This window comes from Balaenoptera borealis (genome assembly GCF_965194805.1).
Source record: "Balaenoptera borealis genome assembly, chromosome: 2".
Classification (NCBI taxonomy): Eukaryota; Metazoa; Chordata; class Mammalia; order Artiodactyla; family Balaenopteridae; genus Balaenoptera; species Balaenoptera borealis.
Genome location: NC_138867.1, coordinates 44,014,811 through 44,035,869, shown reverse-complemented (window position 1 = coordinate 44,035,869; position 21,059 = coordinate 44,014,811). Strand labels below are relative to the sequence as shown.

The 21,059-nt window shown below is 41.9% G+C and overlaps 1 protein-coding gene across 1 annotated transcript in view; it reads left to right on the top strand.

Moving 5' to 3' along the window:
* Positions 1-21,059, top strand: part of LOC309624402 (chondroitin sulfate proteoglycan 4-like) — a gene marked incomplete at its 5' end in the record, with an annotated part of 191,283 nt that overhangs the window by 14,808 nt on the left and 155,416 nt on the right. The window contains 5 exon segments of the mRNA XM_082382581.1: positions 1-874; positions 2,822-2,959; positions 2,963-3,292; positions 7,590-7,766; positions 19,474-19,672. Coding sequence (XP_082238707.1) covers positions 1-874; positions 2,822-2,959; positions 2,963-3,292; positions 7,590-7,766; positions 19,474-19,672 — 1,718 coding nt within the window.

Sequence of the window (21,059 nt, the reverse complement as noted above, 5' to 3'; positions counted from 1 at the left end):
TGAGACCCAGTGTGACGAGTTCCTCCTCACGGCCTCCACTGCAGGCCCAGGCCAAGAGGGAGTGGTCAGGGACTTTGATACAGAGCATCTGTCTACGGAAATTAAAGTCACCGTTTCTGTGGAGTTAAAGAACGATGAGAAACCAGTGCGTGTGGTGGATAAAGTCTTTCACATCGTGCAGAACGGCGAGCGCTTGCTGACCCTAGCTAATCTCTGTTACCGTGACCCTGATGCAGATTTTGATGATGGGCAGTTGCTCTACACCCGGCGGGGCATTCCGAATGGGGACTTGGTGCAAGCCAGTGACCCGACTCAGAAACTCTACCAGTTCAGGCAAGAAGACGTGCGGGAAGGGCGTGTGCTCTTCAGGCATCAGGGTGCAGACTCGGCCCGCTTTGTGCTGTTTGTGACAGACGGTGTCCACTACACATCGTCCCTCCTCGAGGTCAGTGTGTCAGATCCCTATGGCCGCATAGCCAACAACACAGGACTGCTGGTGCAGAGAGGAAAGGACAGCAGCCTCACGACAACCAACCTCAGTGTCACCACAAACCAAGATGACACAGCAGACCACGAGATCAAATTCCACATCCTGCGGCCCCCAAAGCATGGCAGAGTGCTGGTCAACAGCTCAGGGCCCGGCTCATTTTCCCTGCATGACTTGAAGCAAGGACGTGTGATTTATAGACATGACGGCAGTGGCAGCTTCGATGTGTTCAACCTGACGGTGAAAGTTAAAGATACATATTTAGAAGTGGGCATGTCCGTGCAAGTGGACTCAGAAAGCCACCAACATCACACCCAAATTCTGCATAGCAAGACCCTTGTGGTTGAAGAAGGAAAACCAGTAAAACTGAGTAGAGGAAGTCTCCAGGTAGGTAGTGGTCCCAGCGCCAGGCATCCTCACTCTCCTAGAACCGCAGGGGCAAATGATCTGCTTGCTTCTGGAAGGTATTTTTGTGTTGATTTCTCTCCTGGTATTTGGAATGACTTTTAAAAAATGTAGATGCCATTGAGAAGAAAAGCTAGAAGGTTTCATGATTTTGATACTGCTAATTGTGCTGTAGTGAGAAATGGAATATAAACAATCCTAAGCCTCATTTTAAAGCTATGTGCACATGATCACACGCGTATGCATGTATGTTTGGTGTAGGATGACCTGAGAAGGAGGAGGGAATGTATATATTATAGTAAATGAAGATGTCATTACTTTTTTCATTTGTCATGGCAACACTGCCAGTATTTCATTTGGTCTGAGTTACATTTGTAATGTGGTTTAGCAGGGTATAAACGAGTAGAATAATTTAACAAACATAAAAAGGATCCCTAAAATAGAAGAGGATACTATATTACACAGTTTATTTCCTTAGCTCTGAATGTGGCCTTGTGTAATTTCTTGAAATTGATGGATCAAATTGGCCTAGACCAGTGGAAAGCCAGGGGTGAGACCTCATACCAGAAGCTTCCTGGTTTCCTGAGGCTCCAACTTGGAAGCTTCCAGTAGCACAGCCCTGCTGCTCAGAGTCAGGAGAGAGTGAGAACCTGTGCAGGGTATGTAAACTGTGATTTATGACAACTGGCCACAAATGCAGGCTATTCTGAATCTACCCTCAGGACTGCAAACGAGTTTGCCTGCTTGCTAAATACAGCCAATAACATCAAGTAGAAATGAATTCAAATCAGAAGCAGTTTACTAAATAATGAATTTTGACTAAGAGAATACGGGGCCCACCAGCTTTCCTCAATTCTTTTTCAGGATCTTAGAGAGTTAAAGTTTCACCACAAGGGGGCGTATATAGTTCAGTGATTATAAATCAGTAACAATGACAGTTTTGTTTTTTTTTTAACCTATAAAGTATCTTTATTGAAACTACCCTTTAAATATTTTACAACTGTGATTGATATGAACATTGTCAATTTGCGTATCAAAGTAATTCTCTTTTAAAAAAATTATTCAATGGGTATTGAATATATTCTAGACACTGTGATCATGCTACAGACAAATTCTCAGCCTCCTACTGGAGCAATATTGTTATTTCCAACATTTTCAGGTGACAAAAACTGCTTTTCACCAGCAGAGTTGTGGCCTATTCCTGTTTCTTTGACGCCAAAGCCCAGTTTCTGAACCACTAGGTTTTCCTACCTGCCTCATTATGGAAACTGTGCGATCAGACTGCCTGAGTCTGCATCACAGCTCGTCTCTTAAAGCCTTTTAGCTGCCTAACCTCTGTGTGCCTCAGTTCACTCTTCTGTAAAATGTGAATGACAATGGAGCTTACTTCAAAGGGATGTTGTAAATCTCAAATGAGATTCTGCAGGGAAAGTGCAGAACAGCACCTGGCATGTAGTAAACACTCAATTTAATGTTGACAATGACAGTTTTGAGATGGATTTTGCTGAATCCGTAAACTAAATGTATATTGAAAATGCTGAACTAGTTTAAAAATAAGCTTTCCTCTAAAGTCTTGCAATTTTAGTAAGCTGCTATTTCTTCTACCATCTTTTATTCCTTCTCCTTATACCATTTTATTTCTTTCAGCACAACTTTCTGAATCCTAGGTTTCTTGCCACTGTGAATGATGCCTTGTTAGTACATTAGTAGCTGTTCAAATGTTGCTTTTCCTTTGTGACCAGGGCTGAAATTCAAAATGTTAGCATGGTCACCAGAACAGACCCGGGCTTAAACTGTGTATCTGCCTGGATTGTAACCTAAGCCATTTGTGGACGTTAATAGAAAACAATTTGGTTCATCAAGGGTCTTGACTCTTTCATGTGTTAATGTTTTACTTTTTGTGTGTGTGTGTTGTGAATGTGCACTCAGGCTGGGCATGAAGATGATATTCCTTCAGAGGCAATGTTCATTGTTAGAACTCCGCCAATGCATGGATACCTCCGAAGATCTTTACCAGACGAGGGCAGCTTGGGTACAGATGAAAAGTCACCTTTGATTTTTACACAATAGGACATTGATGATGGTTATATCCATTATGTACAGACAACTGCTGACCAACAACAGGACTGTTTTTTAGTGGATGTGATGAATGGCTTCCAAGCTGTGAGTAGACTTGAAATCTTGGTGGATATTGTCCCTAAGTGGATTCCTCTGGAGGTACAAAATTTCACAGTCCAGGAAGGTGGTTCCAAAGCACTTCCAGAAGACTACTTCAAAATTCCAAGCAAACATTTTGAGGGACTTGACTGTGAATTTGTTCTACTCAAACCACCAAAACACGGTTATGTTGAAAATTCTCATTTTCCAAGAGCAAAGCTAATGAAATTTACCAGGAAACAGGTAATAACTCTCAGCTGATATGTTTGGTTTTGGGTATGTTAGATAAGAGAAAAAACTTGGCTATTTATCATTTAGATTCATGGACTTTCGGGAGTGATGGGACCTTAGAAGGTATCTGGTCCAACCTCCCAACAGATGGAGAAGCCCTTCCACAATAACCCCATAGAGAGGTCATCTAGTCATTGCTTAAATATCCTCAGTGATGGAGAACTCACTGCTTCCTGAGATGGGCCCTTCCAGTTTAAAGACACTCCAGTTGTTAGAAAGTTCTTTATGCTGAGCTGCCACTTAGAAACTTCTGCTCCTAGGTCCTGGCTCTGGTAGCTCACAGAACAAATCATACCTCCTTTCATAAAAGCTCTTTAAATATTGAAAGGAAAAATTATCAAAGTCCCTTGAATTTTATCTTCTTTAGGTTAAAGAACTCTAGTTTCTTTAGCTTTTGCTTATATGCTGTAGGTTTGTAGCCCCTGCACCATCCTGGCTGCCCAGTTCTAGAGGAGCTCCACACCATCCCTGGCCCTCTCAAAGTATAACACCCAGGGATCTAATACAGGCATGCTTTAATCATTAGTGGATGTTTTCATTCATTCATTCCGTTATCAATCAGTGCTTACTCTGTGCTGTGCCCTATGCTAAGCATAGTGCTGTCAATGGCTGAAATGACCCCGTCCCTGCAATCAAGCAGCTGGGCACAGCTGACAATCTGGTGCCCAATAAGCATAAAATAACCAGACTTAACTCTGGGCTGCTATCAGGTTTCTTTGCTTTGGGTTGGAATGGTATTATTGTGATACTTTGCTTTCTTATCATGAATAAAAGAATGATTTCCATACTTTTGTTTTAAATATTGCAAAGTAGCTTGCAGATCCCCATTATTTCCTTTATAAGCTCCTAGGAATACACACTCTTCAGGTTGGAAACCATGAACAGCTACCTAGCATCTTTGGGTGTCCTTGTCCAGTTAGCTAAGAACCCATGTGTGCTGCTTCATTTTGCTTCTGAGGATTTCACCTCATCAGGTGACTTGAATCCATTTACTAAAAGCCTACTCTGTTCAAGTTACTGTGTGAGGTTACCATGATAAGTAGACATATTCCTTGCCCTCAAGAAATGCTGTGGGGGAATCAGGCACATGAACTTTAATATAAGGCACACTCTTCTTATCTTTCATGTAACACTTTCACAGTGGTACTGCAGGAGTGCAGAATGGTCACATTTGACTCTAACTGAAGCCTTCACAGAGGGAATAAAGTTTAAGCTAGACTTTGAGGAGAGAGAGGAAAAGCAAGGACATAACGGAGGTGGAGATGGAAAACAAAGCAATGCAAGCAAAGCAGACTGCATGGCCAAGGGCATGGAGGCACTGAAGGGCATGGTGTCCTGGGGGCTGCGGAATGGTCCACAAGGCTCTAGGATGGGCAGAGGACCGCCAGAGGGTGCTTGGGGCCAGACTGTGCGGAGCCTTGAGTTACACGTCAACAGGGTTAGACTTAACCAGCTGGCATTAGGGAGCCATGGGGAGAAGCAGAGATTGCGGAGGGTGGAAAAGACCTTAGAACTTGGTGCTTCTCAGCTGGGGATCCAGAGAAGGTGATTCTTTAGTGACTACGTGCAGCCATCTCTTAATCATAGCTTCCCTCTCAAAGGCTGGACAAACTGTCCGAGATAACCACTTGCTCTCGTGTGAGCTGAATTTAATTCTGTTCACCTCGTGCGCTCTGGGTGAGAGACTGAGCACTAAATTTTGGTTCTGTCTTGGCCAATTCATTGTTGTCTGTGCTTTGTAAGAAGTGTATATTTAAGCATGGTTGGTTGAAATCTGTGTCAAGCGTGTGTGTTCCCTGTAGTATCCATGTTGTCGTGTAGCCTTGTTCACAGTCAAGGTTGTGTGTTCCTGCTCTTCAGATGAGCCCTTTACACTTTCTCTTCTTTAGGACTTCTGAGGTCTCTAGGTTTTGAGACATGATCATTTTCACTTACGGTGATACCTAACAACTCGTGGCTGTAACCTTGAGTGACTCAGAGGAGGAGAGCACTTGGCCATTTTTGCCCTTCATTCATTCAGCGATAGTTTTTGAGTGTCCATTATGTGTCAGGTATCCTAGTTCTAAGTAGTGGGGATAAAGCAGTGAACTAACCCAGCAATAATCCCTGCCCTTATGGATCCTTTTTCCTAGTGGGGGAAACAAGGAGGCAGAGAGAGAGAATAAATAAGTGAATTTATATATATAAAATAGTTGAACAAAGGTTAGTGCTATGGAGAAAAATAAACCAGGAAAGGGGGATAGAAGATGCTGGGGACTTGAGTGGTGTGTGTGTGTGTGTGTGTGTGTGTGCGCGCGTGTGTGTGTGTGTTAATGTTCAGTTTCAAATAAGGTGGTCGGGGGGACCCCGCTGAGAAGGCAGCATTGAGCAGAGACCTGGAGGAGGTGATGGATAGTGAGCTCGGTGGGTGTAGAGGAAGAGCATTCAGGCAGAGGGAAGAGCAAACAAACAGCGCTGTGGGGGAACAGTGTGACTAGAGCTGCACACAGGGCGGGCAGGAGGTGAGGTTAGGGAGGTCCAGCATGGGAGGGCTTTCGGCTTCACCTTTGACCCTGAGTAATGGGAGCGGGAGGATGTGAACGGAGAGGGGACCTAATATACCCTGAACATGACGGATGACAGGGGACCAAACACTTTTTAATCTTCTAAGATTTTCTACAAGTTTGTTATCTACTTTAATTTCAAGTCAGCAGATGTTTTTCTAGTATTAGAACTAGGAATAGACAAATTCCCACCAAACCTTCTCTTTGCCTTTAGATTAATACCTACTAACTGATATTTTACATAGTAACGTGGGGGAGTACCACTTCATTGAGGAAATGATGTGTTTCTCCAGGAAAGATACGGAAAAGGTGACTTCTATTTAAATGCTATCTTCCTAAAGCATATTAGGTTAAAATTTCTCCTGCCCTCTGATCAGTGCCATCTTCCACATTTGTTTTCAAATAGCTTAAAGCAGAATGTTCCAGGAACATGTGGTCAGGCCTACGGTCTGCAATTCCTCTTCCCACAGAACTCCAAAGAAATTGTTATGCACCTGTGTTCAAGTGACCACAACTTTCCCCTGAGACTGTTCATGAACTTTTCAACTCTTGTCAGAAACACCTCTGAGAGATCAAAAGTCTTTGCTCAAAGGAAGTGCGCCATAGGACTGGGCAAAGTTGAACTGTTAAAAATGTTGGCTCTATTTTATCAAAACAAACACAACCCCAGAGACTTTCTGAGAAGTTCAGCTACTCCTGTCGGGCTTTAGAAGTTCTCTTCTGTTGTACTTTTGGGTCACATATTCACTGAAGCCAAGTTCCTTCCAGCTTTAAAATTCTCCTGGTCTCTGATTTCAATCCTGAGCTCTTCCGAATTTCCATCAGAGCCTTAAAGACATGGAAGGCGTTCTGATCAAATCAGTGGCTATCACAAATCCAAGAGGAATTGCAGAATGGAAATTAGAAAGATGAAATCTATCAGGGATAAAAAATTAACATTTGCATTTTGGTATTACAGTGAGAGAAATCTGGCTTGATAGAATGATTCAGTTCCAATATATTTCATTATACTCTGTCCTCAGGAGATGTATGATAGCTAGTTATGGGTAGCATCTGTTAAGAGATACACCAAAAATGATTGTATTTTGAAGGAGGAGGAGTAGGATTAGGAGGTAGCAGGTGTAACCTTGCATACAAAGAACAGTTAAGGGAATAATGCATGCTTAGCTCAGAAAAGAGAAGTTTGGGGAAACTTAATAGTTGCCCTGGTCCATATGGCTCCAAAAAGCAGAAATCCAATCAGTGGGCGAAAACTTCAGAGCGTAAATCCGACATTCTGAATTGTCCAATAAAACAATCCACAACTTCAAAAATTAGTCCCTCTAAATAAACAAGTAGACTCTGAATTTTAATGGGTATTGCTCCGTTGGAAGAAAGGGTGGAGCGTATCACTTACAACACATTTTAGGGTGAGAAATAGCCTTTGAACTCAGGTCTTCTGATAACCAGTCCAGCATTCTCTTTACTACCCCACATTGCTTGATCACTCTGTTCCTCATTAAACTTATTTCTGGGATGCAGCACGGCTTCATAAAAATTATACCATCCATCATAATTTGCACTCTGATGGTCAGAATCATACTTCATGGGATGAACACACGCTTCTGTGTTGTAGATATAAAAAAATCAGGATTTCTTTTAAAGCATTTTTTCATATTTTAAAATTATATTTCAGTAGTTTGGTGATATTTTGTTGTTGGTTACAGGTAGAAAATGAATTGATTTCCTATGTTCATGATGATAGTGAGGCGCTTCTTGACAATTTCACCATCTTTGCAAATAGCTCAGAGCTTGGAAAACGGAGTTTGCCTCAAACTCTTTTTGTGACTGTCGAATCAGTAAATGATGAGGCTCCAGTAATAACAGCCAAAAAAATCCTCCAGGTAAGTGCTCCATGCTTTTGGATTTATCATAATAACATAGAACTACCAATTTGATTTTCTTTTGTATTTTTTCTACTGTTAAATAATAAGATACATGACTACGTATGTATAGTTGACATATTCCTCCTGGTTTTAAATAAATGCTAGTTATTACCAAGACATTCTGTTGGTTACGGCTTGTGCTATTCTAACCCAGTAATCTTAAATGCTGTTTTCTAAGTGGCAAAGGATCTAGACCACCAAGCTACAAGATGGTGCAGCACACCCATGATGTCTGGCTGGTGGTCGACACAAAGAGAAAAAGGGTCTTTGGTGAGAGTGGTGGCCAGGTAGGTGACAGGGAGGGACAGGGAGAAAGCAAGGAGAACAACAAAGAAATAAGGAACTGTAAGCCTTTGACCTTAATTATAAAACACCCCAGCACCAACTAAATGATTGTGCAGCCATACTCAGGAGCCCACCAGGGGCTAATCAAACTAGAAAATTTTACATTGTTAAAAATCACTGGAGTTTTTTTTTTTAATTAAAAAAAAATTTTTTTTGGCTGCGTTGGATCTTCATTGCTCCGTGCGGGCTTTCTCTAGTTGCAGCGAGCGGGGGCTACTCTTCGTTGTGGTGCGTGGGCTTCTCATTGCAGTGTCTTCTCTTGTTGCAGAGCACGGGCTCTAGGGTGCGCGGGCTTCAGCAGTTGTGGCACGCGAGCTCAGTAGTCGTGGCTTGCAGGCTCAGTAGTTGTGGCTCACAGGCTTAGTTGCTCCGCAGCATGTGGGATCTTCCTGGACCAGGGCTCGAACCTGTGTCCCCTGCATTGGCAGGCAGATTCTTAACCACTGCACCACCAGGGAAGTCCCAATCACTGGAGTTTTTAAAATCTGTTTTTATTTGCTCAAAATAATTGGATCTGGGAATAGGCTTTTTAGTTATATTACAGCTTGGTTTGTTATGCAGCCTCTACATTTTAAGGGAAAAATTAGTGGTGTTTGGACCTTTGGAACTTGTCCCTTTATCTTTTAGTTTACTTCACAGTCATTACCCAGGTAGCCTGGGGATGGTGTGTTCCAGCTGGTCAAAATCGTGGGTCGCCCCCCTCTGTTTTCAACTGCCTTTCTCCCTCTCCTCACACTTATTCTTGTTGTATTAATACCTGTTGACTCATTCTCAGCAAAGTGATCTAAGAAGTAGGCTGCAGACCAGCATGATGAATTGTAGGTGTCAATTATTATTAAACACAGTTATAAAAGTTTACATTTATTACTGAGCAGAGTACTGGACATCTTCCATATTGGTGTCGTTTTCACAGCCCTACAAAGGAACTGCTGTGATTAATAACCTCGTTATAGACGGGAGCACTGAAGCCCCAAGCGGTCACAAGGGAAGGTGTGGATTTGAAGCCGAGTGTGCCCAAGTCTGACTCTCTTGCCACTGTGCTCTGCCACTTCCCGCATTACCCGTGACTGACTCAAGCTCTCTCAGTGCATCTTGTCTTATTAGTAAGAAAAAGTTTCCAGAGCTGTTGTGCCCTTTGCTTCTACTAAAGTGGACTTAAGGGAATAGGTCTGAGGCAGTTGTACTGACATCTGTGTGTTTGCCCAGGAGCCTCGGCAGAGGATTTGGGCATTTTGCTGCATGATGCAGAACTGCAGGATGAGAAAGATCCAGGGGAGGGACCTAGGATCTAGAAAGATATGGGAGAAGAGCTGGAGTTGGCAGAGGGAGAGGAAGAACAAAGAATTAGGTCGTGAACTCTCAGGCTTCTTTATGAAAAGGAATTGAAGCCCCACTGTGGGCTTGGAGTTACCATGGATTGTAAGATGCACCATCAACTTAATAATAGCTTTATTGTATTTAAATGTACCTGTCAATTTAAGATGTTCAGAACATTGAATTGTAAGGAGAAAAAAGTGTAACCTAGACTTTGTTTCTGTCTTCCCTTAAAATTAGGGAAATACAGTCTACCAGGAACCTTGAACTTGCTCAGGCAGTTTGCCCCGACCTCTTCCCCCATTCCTTATACCAGAGTGTTTCTCTCAAGAGAAAAAGGAAGAAATAGCTCGGAGCAGGAGCCATTTCCTTTATTCCTATCTTTTTCCCTAGATAGCCTTGATCCAGACCAGGAAGGGTACAACTTTTGAGGGATGTGGTCATTTGACATTGGCCCTTTCTGAGCTTATTAGTTTATTTATCTAGTAAGAAATTCATTTCTGTTTTGAAAGTTCTGGATTAAAGTTAGGAGACCAGAGTTTAAGGCTTGTAAACTGCCCAATTTAAGGAAAATTTCTCTGGGTCTCACCTTCTTCAATAGCAAAACCATAAGCAGGTTGCAGGGTAGGGTGTGTGAGTGTGTATGTATATGTGTGTGTGTGTGTGTGTGTGTGTGTGTCTGTATGTGTGTGTGTTTTCCTCGGTCATCTGTCAGTCCCTCCCAGTTCTAACATCCTGTGGTTTTTATGGCTGTAAACCTTGCTTGACACTGTCTGGGTGAAGCTGCACTTAGATGGATGGAAGGAGTGTTGAGCCACTTTTTTCTATTGGATGGACGTACTCTGGTATACACTGCGGGAACCTTTTCTCTCTGACTGAGAAACATATGAATAGTTTTGGTTTTAAAGTCAGTGTGTCTAAAATCTGGAGGTGACTAGGTACTACGGTAGGACATATTAACTAGTCATGTAAACATGTAGAAATAGTTTTGGTAGGATTTGCTTGATTGTTTTAAAATGGAAGAGATCTCAAGAATTTGTTTCTTCAGTTGTAGGTAATGGTCCTGGTGCTCTATCAATGAAAATCTTTCTATATCAAGAAAGATTTAGGCTCATTTGCCAAAATGAGTTTTTCTTTTTTTGAATTATGACTGTTGTGAATAGAGGCTTTCTAGATTTCACTGATTCCAGCCATCCGGTGCAGAACGTAGTACCAGGGCTCCTTAAGCAAAGGCATGTTACCCGCTCTGGGAATCCTGGCTGGACTCTGGCTCCCCAGGCTTCTAGACGTGCTGCTCTCATAGATGCTGCCCTGGCCACGCCAGCAGAAAGAGCACCAGGCCATCCTCTGTCCCTTGACCCTGCTTTATTCTCCTTCGTAGTAAACAAATAAACAATCTATTGTTTGTCACCTCCCATAAACGTAAGCTCCATTGGGAAGGGACTTTGCTGTCCTTGTCCTGTGCTGCCCTCAGTGCCTGGCACAGTGCCAGGCATGTAGTAGGGGCAATAAGTTTTGAATGTCTAAGTGCCCCACGGAGCTTACGTTGAGTGGAGAAGACAGGAAAAGTATGTGATAAATAGAGTGATGATCTGCTGTATTTTTCTGCAGAGCATTTAAGGGGACAGAGAGTGATGGGGTTAGAGAATGCTGACCTTGCAGAGAGATTGGAGTGAGGGAAGGTCTCTTCAAGGATGGGATGTTTGCATGGAGCCCTGTGTGTCAGGGGTTCCCAAACCCTCTCCAGGTTTGCTGGTTAGCAAGGACTCACAGAACTCAGCATATAGTCGAACTCATGGCTAAGATTTATTACAGTGAGAGATAAGAAGCAAAATCTGCACAGGGAAAAGGCATGGGGGGTGAAGGCCAGAGGAAAGTAGGTCAGGCCATAAGAGTCCTCTTCCAGTGAAGTCACACAGGATGCACTTAATTCCACCAGCAGCAAGTTGTGACAACGCGTGGGAAGTGTTGTCTACCAGGGAAGATCATTAGATCCTGAGTACCCAATATGTTTACTGGGGGCTGGTCAGGTAGGCGCCCTCTGCCTACTATGACCCAAAGTCCCAGATTCCCAGAAGGAAAGCAGGTGTCCTGCACAAACCACATTGTTTGTGCTGTTTAGATACAGTGAGCCATTCTTATTATTTAGGGAAAGTTTTATATCAGTACAGGAAACTGTTTAACAATCGAGTTCCCAGATTGTTGATGCCAGCCAAGCGCCAACTTGCAAGCAGGACTTTCTAAGGAAAGGCAGTCTTAAGCCTGCTTTGTTACCCCTTTTTCTGAATAAAGGCCAGTGTAGGGGTGCTCATGTGGGGGAGTGAGGAGCCATATGAATATTTGAGGCAAGAGCATTCCCAGCAAAGGAATAATCCAGAGCAAAAGTTGTGAGTCTGTAGCAGGTTTGGCGTATTTGAGGACATGAAGAGCTCAGAGTGACCAGAGCAGATGGAGGGAGGAGAGTGGTCAGACGTTAGGTTCCATGGTGAGAGCTGGTTTCTGGGCATAAGGACCCCCTACACTAGACCGTTTCATTCCACTGGCCTCCTAGAGGTGAGGATGGGGAAGTGGACCAGCATTTATTGAGCCTCCGCTGTGAGCCAGGCTCACTTCTAAAAGCATCACATGTGACTTCTCATTCAATTCTCTCACAACCCTTGACACAGAATGAGGATTACAGTAGACGTGGGGCACAGAAAGGCTAAGTCCCTTGGTCAAGGTCATACAATTAGTAAGAGAGTGAGCTTTAAGTCCACTCTGCTATCCACAATGAGAATGATCTGGAAGAGTGTTTTAAAACTCCAGGTTGCAAACTATTAATAGACTGTGAAATTAATTGAGTGGATCAGGAGCAACATTTAAAAAACAAATTAGATAGAATAAAATAGAAGAGAACAGGTAGCATGAGAATGCACTGTGTGTAGTGAGGGCAGAATTGTTATATGAAACTTCTGCGTCATTTTAAACACACACACATCCATATATGCATATGAGTAATAGGTTGTTTTGTAAAAAGTATTCCTTACTTTGGGTGTTAATCAGAGAACATTGTATACCACTGATCTAGCAAAGCTAAATGTTTTTATATGGATAAATCACTTTTTAAAATTACTCTTCCTGTTTCTAGGAACACCTGAGCTTTTATAGGTTGAGTGAAGTCCTAGGAGTTCATTTTTGGAAACTTCTATTTAGCAGGGCACCTAGAAACGGGTACTGGAAGGTTAGAACAGAGTTAATGCAGGCTGTAACAACCTCCTCCCCCCTATACCCTTCATCCGGGTACTTTACCACATGCAAGAGGTCTCTGTGTTTAGGGGAGGAGCACAGATCGCCGTCCTCAGCTTTGAAGTCTCCCTGTGAGTATCCATCATCATAGGGCTGCTGGCCAGGGTAGCCCTGCCTGCCCATTCACTGCCCATCTGCCTTGCTCTGTCCAGCAGGAAAGGAGATAGGGGTGGACGGACCCGGTATATTGCCTGCAAACCTGGCTGATTCGCTTTAGGTACTGCTCTTATGGCCCAAAGTCATGTTGAGGAGGGCAAATACAGAAAAGGAAGAACATAAATTATAAAATTTTAAATATTCGAAGAAAAAGGGATGTAGACCAGGGTATATAGTTACAACATTGCTTTCCTGTTATATATAGCATAACATGAATGGAATTGGTTTAAGGATTTTAGAAGAAGGAAATCTTATGCACTAAAATTTTATGATATAACTACAGTGTCTATTATCAATCTCAGCGTAATTTAGACCTGATGAAAAAGAGACAGTCAGGAATTGCTCTTGCTGATTTCAAGAGCCTGTATTGGCAGTTTATGACATCTAAGATATTCTTTACTTTATGCCCCTAATTTTTTTTATTGGAGTATGATATCTCTATCATATCCATGAGAATGTGTAATAACAACGGCAAATGAACACAGAAAACTTCCTGGAAAAACTGTGTGTGTTGAACATAATGCAAGTTATTCTCACAAATGGATAACTGTTTATACAAAAGAACTGCCACACATTAGGCTTGTTAACTTTCTGAAAACTAATGTATAAAGAGTATGCATTTCATCAAAATAGCAGAGCTGTGGGAGTACATTTTCCAACAAACAGATAATTTCTCCAAAGCTACGGTTACTAGTTACTTCTTTCCAGGCAAAAGTTTCAAATGTAGGGGATTATTTCAGACAGTGATTTTTCTTCTTCTAGATTTCAGAGCATAGCAAACAGTAATAACAACTATCATTTACATAATCTTAATGGTAGCTAATGCTTACCTAGCACTTACTCTGTTTCTGGCATTGTTCTAAGCATTATATTTATTTACTCATTTAATCTTCAACAACTCTATGGAATATAATTTCTATTTTAAGGATGAGGAACCTGAGGCACAGAGAGGCTCAGACATTTGCCCAAGGTCAGTACTAGAAGAGCTGCTGGTAGGCAGTAAGTGGCAGAGCTAGAATGCAAGTTTCTGCTCGTAACCATGATTCTCTACTACCTCTTCCTTCATGGTTATAGTTAAGAAGTCCAAGGACCTGGTGAGGTAGATAAAGCAAGTATTGCTGTTATTTCCATTTTAAAGAAGAGAGAAAGCTTCAGAGGTTAAGTGACTTGCCCAAAATAACCAAGTTAGACAGTGGCAGAGTCTGGGGCAAAAACAGTCCTAAATATGAATTAATAAGGCCTCTGTATTATGTAGGGTTCTCCAGAGAAACAGAACCAATAGGGGATGTGTGTGTGTGTGTGTTTATTTATTTGTTTGTTTGTTTATTATAAGGAATTCGCTTATGTGATCATGAAGGCTGGCAAGTCCCAAGATCTGTAGGGTGAGTGGGCAAGCTGGAGACGTAGGAGAGCCGATGGTGTAGTTCCCATATAAAGGCTGCCAGGAAGAGCCAGTGTCCCAGTTCAAAGGCAGTCAGGCAGGAAAGGATTCTCTTTACTGCCCTGATCCTAGGGAAGGATCAGTCCTTTTGTTCCATTCAGGCTTTCAGCTGATTGCTGAGGCCCACCCACCTGAGGGAGGACAATCGATGTTACTGAACCCATTTAAATGTTAATCTCATCCAAAAACATTCTCATAGAAACACCCAGAATAATATTTGACCAAAGATCTGGGTACCCTGTGGCCCAGTCAAGTTGACACATAAAATTAACCATCATAGTCTTCAGATTCTCTGGTGTCTTTGACTTTCTTTCTTTTTCTTTTTTTAATAAATTTATTTTTATTTATTTATTTATTTTTGGCTGTGTTGGGTCTTCGTTGGTGCGCGCCGGCTTCCTCTAGTTGCGGCGAGCAGGGGCTACTCTTTGTTGCGGTGCGTAGGCTTCTCATTGCAGTGGCTTCTCTCATTGTGGAGCACGGGCTCTAAGCACATGAGCTTCAGTAGTTGCGGCACGTGGGCTCAGTAGTTGTGGCTCACGGGCTCTAGAGCACAGGCTCAGTAGTTGTGGTGCACGGGCTTAGTTGCTCCATGGCATGTGGGATCTTCCCGGACCAGGGATTGAACCCGTGTCCCCTGCATTGGCAGGCGGATTCTCAACCACTGCACCACCAGGGAAGCCCCTGGTGTCTTTGACTTTCAAACAACATTTTCTCAAGACCTTCAGACTATCCCACATGACTGCTCACTCTCCTTACTTGTCATTGGAGCTTAGAGGAGACGGCATGAAGGGTCATCTGCAGTCTACCTGAGAAAAGGAAGTGGGAGGATAGGGTCAGAGCTGCTAATAGCATCTCAGACTCTGGATGGGAATTCAGAGGCAGAAATCTGAACGTTAACCCCTCAGTCCCATCATTCCAAGTGTACTGAAAGTATTTTAACAAATTGCCTTAAGTCACAGGACTTGTGGCTGGCTGATCATGGCCATTCAGTGGTACAGGAGATCATTTCTGTCATGACCAGCTGGAGTTAGGAATTGGAGTTAGACCACGTCAGGTGAATCCCTTGCATTTTACTCTCAGAAGTATGTTCTCCTGAACATACTCTCTTTTATACTCAAGCATGACCAGTGATTTTCGTGCATACCTGATAAAATGTGTTGGTGTCCACAAGGGGGCTTCATTTTTCTATTTTTCAACTTTTGCTTTCAGTGATACTGTACATTTTGTTTTATTGTTGTTGCTGTTCATACCAGAAATAGAACTGTTTGCTTGTTTCTCATAAGCACTTGCCATCACTGAAAAGAGCTTTGAGAGCTAGGGACAGTGGAAGAATGAAGGCAGCAAAGTCTGAACCGGTGACTTGGAGGCCTTAAGGCCTGAAGGGGTCAAATAGTGGGATAGTCAGTTCACAAATATTTCACATCTCTCATATGAAACTCAAAACAAAGGTCTGAGTTTTTAAATATTAAGAGCATAATTTGGATATATTGGATCATAATTTTTCTAAATCTCACTAACCTCTTGTTTAAGTTAAAGGTGAATTAAAAAATATATCATTCCAGGTTCAAGTGTTAATTGTTTCAGATATTAACTCCTTAAACCATTATTTCTTGGGCTTTGGGTCACGTTGAAATCTGAATTCAAGTTTGGAGCCTTTGTTTTTCTTGTCCCCACCCATTTGAAGTTTCCGTTACCAAGGACTAGGCATTAAATCAGGCCTCACCGAAAGCAATGGGACTTTTAATTGAACTAAATTTGGTTTGAGTAGAAGTGGAGACCTGAGGTTACTAGCTCTTGTTTTCGGTGGCAGGTTTTACATTTGTTTTGGAAGATGGTATATTCCAGAGGCAAGAGGAGCAAAAGCAGTGTTTCAAAGAAGAGTAACTACAGTGGAAAACATGCTTCATCCAGCTTTCGTATGCATGGTGTTGGAAAAAATGAGTATCTACGAGTCATGGGAAGAGAAATGGCAGTACATTTCCAAATCAGTCCAAGTTCCTGAAAAAATGAGAATAAAATACACAGATGGATTTAAAAATGTAAAAAGTGAAAAACTAGAATGATTGGACTTGGAATTTTGTTAAGCAGTCCAACTTGTGTATTTTATAGAAACTGTAGGCTTTCCATGGATTAACTGAAGACCAAAACTTTATAATTTGAACATTAGGTTGATTAACATTTCTGGTAGCTATTAAAAAATTGATGTCCTTAGAGTTTAGGGCTGAAAAATCCTAAGTGGGCATATTCCAAATGCCAAGATATAGGAGCATCTATTGACAACACAATCATTAAATGGATATAATATTTACCTCAAATTATGGAGGAATGCTGTGGGAGTAAACAAAATGTACAGTACATATTATAGAATAGCCAATTTATGGTTACCAAAGGGGAAAGGGATGGGGGGAGGGATAAATTAGGAGTATGTGATTAACAGATACACACTACTATATGTAAAATAGATAAGCAACAAGGATTTACTATGTAGCACAGGGAACTATATTCAATATCTTGTAATAACCTATAATGGAAAATAATCTGAAAAAATATATATATAACTGAATCACTTTGCTGTACACCTGAAATTAACTTAATATTGTAAATCAACTATACTCCAATTAAAAAAAAGTTAAAAAAAAGAATAGCCTTAAAAGTGGTAATCAGGGTCTTCCCCGGTGGTCCAGTGGTTAAGAATCCGCCTTCCAATGCAGGGGACATGGGTTTGATCCCTGGTCAGGGAACTAAGATCCCACATACCGTGGGACAACTAAGGCCACGTGCCACAACTAGAGAGCCTGCACACCGCAACTAGAGAGAAGCCTGTGTGCCGCAACTAAGACCCAATACAGCCAAATAAATAAATATTAAAAAAAAGAAAGTGGTAATCATTAAACTCTAAATGACTTTTAAGTAATATGAAGAAATCACATCTATCCTCAGAGCCAAATCTGATGAAGAAGATGGGTAACATAAAGCTAATATTTATTGAATGCTTACTATGTGCCAGATAAAGCTTTTTCTAAGCACTTGCAGATCTTAACTTACTCATTATACATAATAATTCTATTATTCCTAGTTCACTATTGAGGAAATTGAGAAACAGAGAAATTGAGAAATGTGCCCAAGGTTTCATAGGTGAAGTGGCATATCATGTCTGGTAGGTAAATGTAGGAATCCTATGTACTTTCTACTCTCCCTATCTCAAATTCTGTTTAGTTACAGTTAAGTTATTTCATAAACTGCCTTTTCTACTGAGAAGAACAGCCCCTTAAACCAGAGCAATTACCTAGTAAATTGCTTAGGATTGAATTTTTAAGCAAGTTGGTAACAAGTGTAGAAGATGATAAGGTTCTAGTCAGAGAGCAAAGAATGACACATAAGCTTGGGAATGTGCACAGAGTTTCTGTGGGGAGGACATTTATAAATACAGAGAGAAATGAGAAAATCTAGCTAGTGATAAAGCCACCATCTTTCGTTTTGGTGAAATATCACGTGACTGCAGGATTAGAGAAACTCGGAACAGCCTAATTCCATCAGACCTGGTGGGATGTCTCAACAAGCACTTTAAACTCAGCATGTTCAAAACTGAACTCCTGTTCTTACTGCCAGATCCACTTCACCCGCAGCTGCCCTCGTTTCGGTTGACGGTGACTCCATCCTTCTAGTTGCTGAGACCCAGACCAGGTTCTTCTCACTGCCTTTCCTTCTTCTGCACCTCACCACACCCAGCTCATCAGAAACTGTTGGCTCTATGTCCAGCACACACCCAGAATGTCCCCGCTTCTTACCTCCTCTCCAGCTCCCCCCACCCTCTTCTTTCATCTCTCTCCAGGATTATTGCAGTCGCCTCCTAACTGTCGTCCTGCTTTTACCCTTGGCCTTCCAGAGTCTGTCCTTGACACAGAAGCCACAGGGATCTGTTAAGACCTAAGCCAGACCAACTTACACCTCACCTAAAGCCCCACGATGATCCCCCCTTGCACTCAAGTGAAGCCCGAGTTCTTCTGGTGGCCTTCAAGAGCCTGCGGGATTTGACCTTCCAGGCTGTGTCTGACTCGCCTCTGTCTACTCTTCATCTTGCTTGTTCTGGTCCCGCCACCCTGACCTCTTTGCTGCTCCTCAAACAGCTGAGGCTTGCTCCCACTGTAGGGCTGTCCCTTCTGCCTGTATGTTCTTCCCCACATGTCCACGTGGCTCCCCCCTCGCCTCCTTCCAGCTTTCCTCAGATGAGCCTCCTATCTAACACTCTCCCACTCCTGAGCGTCTCATGTTGCTTCATTTAAAATGTTTTTCACAGCACCTGTGGCCCTCTAACAGTCTATGTAATTCATTTCTTCATTATTTCTATTCTTTTTTTCCCTGTATTCCCTTCTGCTCTCCTGCTGGAATGTACGCTCCACAAGGACAAGACTCTGTTTTACTGACGTATTGCAAACACCAGAACATTGCCTGGAATGTAGTAGATGCTCAAAAAATGATGAATTGTTGAATAATGTGAATAGATTTTAAATGTAACTGGAAAAATAGAGACTATTACTCAGAAAGAATTGCAATGAGCTACCAGCACAGCAAACATTATAAGGCCATAGGGACCAGATATTTGTTTTCCTGCAAGACAGGTAGGATAAAGGAGAATAATAAAAAATGTGCAGGGTGTGTTTTGCCCTCAAATATTTAAAAGCTGATGAAATCATTTGCTTCTTAATGAATAGAAATCCTTAAATCGACCCTATGAGGTAGGCTCTGTGATTGAGATTCCACACAGAGTATTAGCACATGACAGCCACACAGAAGGTACTTAGTAACCATCAGCTTTTATTGCTTTTATACTTTATATAAATGCATATGCAGTTTAAATAATTTTGAATACATAACGATGAATCCTATTTTTTATTGAAACCTCATAAACCTCATAAATCAACACTACAACATGCTCTGCATTTCATCTGGCATTTAATTACCTGTCTGTTTTGAATTAAGAATCTTCATGCTTTAAAAACTCGGTGAATGGCTTCAGTGTTTAAATCTTTGTGCAAGGGGCCAGGGTCTCATAGCTATTCAGTTTACTAGTGTTATATGGTTGGAATCGGTCCTTTCAAGATCTGTGATTCTCTTCTTTTTAAGGTGTGGGTGAATTCTGTCACTGAGGTTACCAGTGGTGAGCTCTGTGCAGAAGATGGGGACTCCTCCCCGCGGGACCTTGCCTACTTGGTCTCTCCACCCAGCAATGGGCATTTGGCTCTCAAGTCCTTTCCTGGCCAAAGCATGCAGAACTTCACCCAGGCTCAAATCAATGAGGGTCAGCTAGTGTTTGTACACACTGGTATGTCACTGAGAAAAACAACGTGAAACTAAAATGTGTTTCAATCAGAGGTTAACATGTAGCTGCTGAAGGAAAACCACAAGCCATCTAAAAACTTTGCAAACTCTATAATTTTTTAAAAAGTGACACAGTTTGGTGAGGTCAATAATGGCAAACATTAGAGGGTACCTGTAACTCACACGTGGCTTACTCACACTGTTGTGTAAGGCCTGCGCTCATATATATGCTTCTCAGAGAGCCTTTTCCTGACCACACACTAAAGTAGCGTCTCTTCCGTCACCCGCTATCCCTTACCCTGGCTACCTGACATTGCAGTATAGATTGATTTGTTCATTTGTTTGTCGTCTGTCTTCCCCACTAGAGTATAAGGGCTAGAAGAATAGACTCTTTCTTTTGTTTGCGCTTATATCCTCAGCACAGTGACTGGAACATAGTAGGTGCTTAATACAAATTTACTGAAAGAATGAAATCATATTGAATACCTATTATGTGCCAGGTAATGTTCCAAATGCGAGGGATACATTAGTGAACACAACAGATGTATTTGTTAAATGAATGAACACACGAATGAATGAATAAATATAACTGTAAATCTAAGAGACCCTGACATTAAAAGACTTTGTTTTCTTCCTTCTGGTCATCAGCAAATCAGTAGGCCAAATAGCTACTGTAAATCTGCAGAAGGGGTGCTCTAACCTGCCTTTGTTTCCAGGCTACCCTTGTCAGTGGTCGCAGAGAGGAAGCCACCCATTCCCAGCCTGCAGGAGGAAATGGGGGGGAGCATGAACTTGGGGGCGCCTGATGGGAAAGCTAAAAGCCATATCTTTCCAGCCATTTTTAATTATCTTCTTTGAAAATACAGTAAAGAAAATAAAGATTAAAATCTTCTAAATTCAAATGTAGTAATTTCCTGATTATCTTTGCAGTTAAGTACAAAGAATCCCCAGATAATCTAAAAATCATTTACTGTGTGACTGCTGTCATCTAGTGGTACCAAACCCGTAGCCCGGGGACCTGTTGGGGATTAGTTTTATTGCAACAAGATCCTAAATCCACCCACATATGTACCAAAGCATTATTTCTAGACTGAATGATCTTTTCCACATATGTGTGTTTTTATTTTTTAATTGTGTGCAGATGCGCTCATTAGTAAAATACAATTTATTTAAAGGGACATTGAAGTGACAGGATGTTTCTGCCAATTATGTGTGGTTTTGATTAGTAGATACTAAAAATCCAGGTATTATTAGGCAAGGGACTAGGAAGTTTTTTATCTCTATGAAAGGATTATCTTATTTTCAAAATGGTGAGAATTACTGTAGAGACTTGCACAGGGGAGGTCTGGAATTTCTAAAACGATGCAGTTTGCAATGGAAAGGAGTTACTG